The sequence below is a fragment of the Fukomys damarensis genome, unplaced genomic scaffold (assembly GCF_012274545.1).
Source record: "Fukomys damarensis isolate Sample0158 unplaced genomic scaffold, DMR_v1.0_HiC HiC_scaffold_37, whole genome shotgun sequence".
Classification (NCBI taxonomy): Eukaryota; Metazoa; Chordata; class Mammalia; order Rodentia; family Bathyergidae; genus Fukomys; species Fukomys damarensis.
The window spans coordinates 968,495-969,701 of NW_022900949.1; the positions used below are offsets into that span (position 1 = coordinate 968,495).

A 1,207-nucleotide genomic window follows, 5' to 3' on the forward strand; every position below is an offset into this window, starting at 1 on the left:
GGGTGGGACGCGAGGGCCCACACTGCGCTGGAGCTGGAGTGCGGCTCGGCCAGGACGCACCATCGCAGAGGTGTGGACGCGCCGGGAGGAACTAAGGTGAAGTCTGGCAAAGCACAGGCTGCGCCACCCCACCCGGAACCCAGAACCTGCAGCGTTTTTAGTACTGGAAAGGATCAGACATCCTAAGGTCTCTGACTAGATTTTCACGTAAGGGATACTCAGTAAAGTTTTTGTGAATATCCCCAAATTCAAAACACTGAGGTGTCAAATGCTTCCAGGCCCTGAGTTTTGGATCAGGGAAATGGAACTTGTTTGAAGTAGGTCACCTCGGACGGGACCTGCCTGCGACTGCGAGAACATCTGATACTAACGCTAGTAAGGCAGTGGGCGCGGGCTGTCACTCAGGAGGCTGAGGCAGAAGCATCCCTTGCACCCAGGAGCTTGAGGCCAGTTGACGCAACACGGTGCGATGCTGTCTCAGAAAATCCCTACTGGGCAAGGGCTAGAGGTGCAGCTTGGTGATGGGGAATTACGCAGCGTGGACAAACCCACTTGAGAAAGAGTAACTGAGGGAAGTGAACTTCTTTGGTTGTTTTGCTTTTGAAACAGCCTCACTGTGGTAGTAGCCCACGGTGGCCTTAAAGCTGCTATGTAGCCTAGGCTGGCCTCAAGCTCACGATCTTCCTGCCTCAGCCTCCCAGCTGTAAGCTTTTAACTAGAAAAATTATTTACTAATTTTCAAAACCTCAGTGGGAAAACTACCTGTGCGAACTGGAATGGGGTGGCTGGGACCGACCGGCACGTCAGGAAGCGGTGGCCAATGGGGTCTCCCCACAGTTCCCTCCCTGAAAGGAGAGGGCTGTGGGGGTCCTGAGGCCAGCTGAGGTTGGTACAGGGGTGCGGGACTCTCCGGCCGCCAGGCTCTGACTGCCTCTCCCTGGGCAGATGACAGCAAGCCACCCATCCAGATGCCCGGCTCCTCCGAGTACGACTCTGCAGCGGGTGTCCAGGATCCCTCGGCCGCCGGCCCCCGGGGCCCTGGGCCCCACGACCAGATCCCGCCCAACAAGCCCCCCTGGTTTGACCAGCCTCACCCGGTCGCCCCCTGGGGCCAGCAACAGGTACTTCAGGGCTGGCCTGCGCCCCCCGGGTGTGTGAAGGCCCCGTGCTCCACCCAGGACACCGATGCCTGGTGGTGGCGGCAGGG

The 1,207-nt window shown here is 58.8% G+C and overlaps 1 protein-coding gene across 1 annotated transcript in view; it reads left to right on the forward strand.

Moving 5' to 3' along the window:
- Cherp (calcium homeostasis endoplasmic reticulum protein) overlaps nucleotides 1-1,207 on the forward strand; it is a 9,918-nt gene that overhangs the window by 5,625 nt on the left and 3,086 nt on the right. The window contains 1 exon segment of the mRNA XM_033759379.1: nucleotides 884-1,207. Within this exon segment, the coding sequence (XP_033615270.1) occupies nucleotides 884-1,207 (324 nt within the window).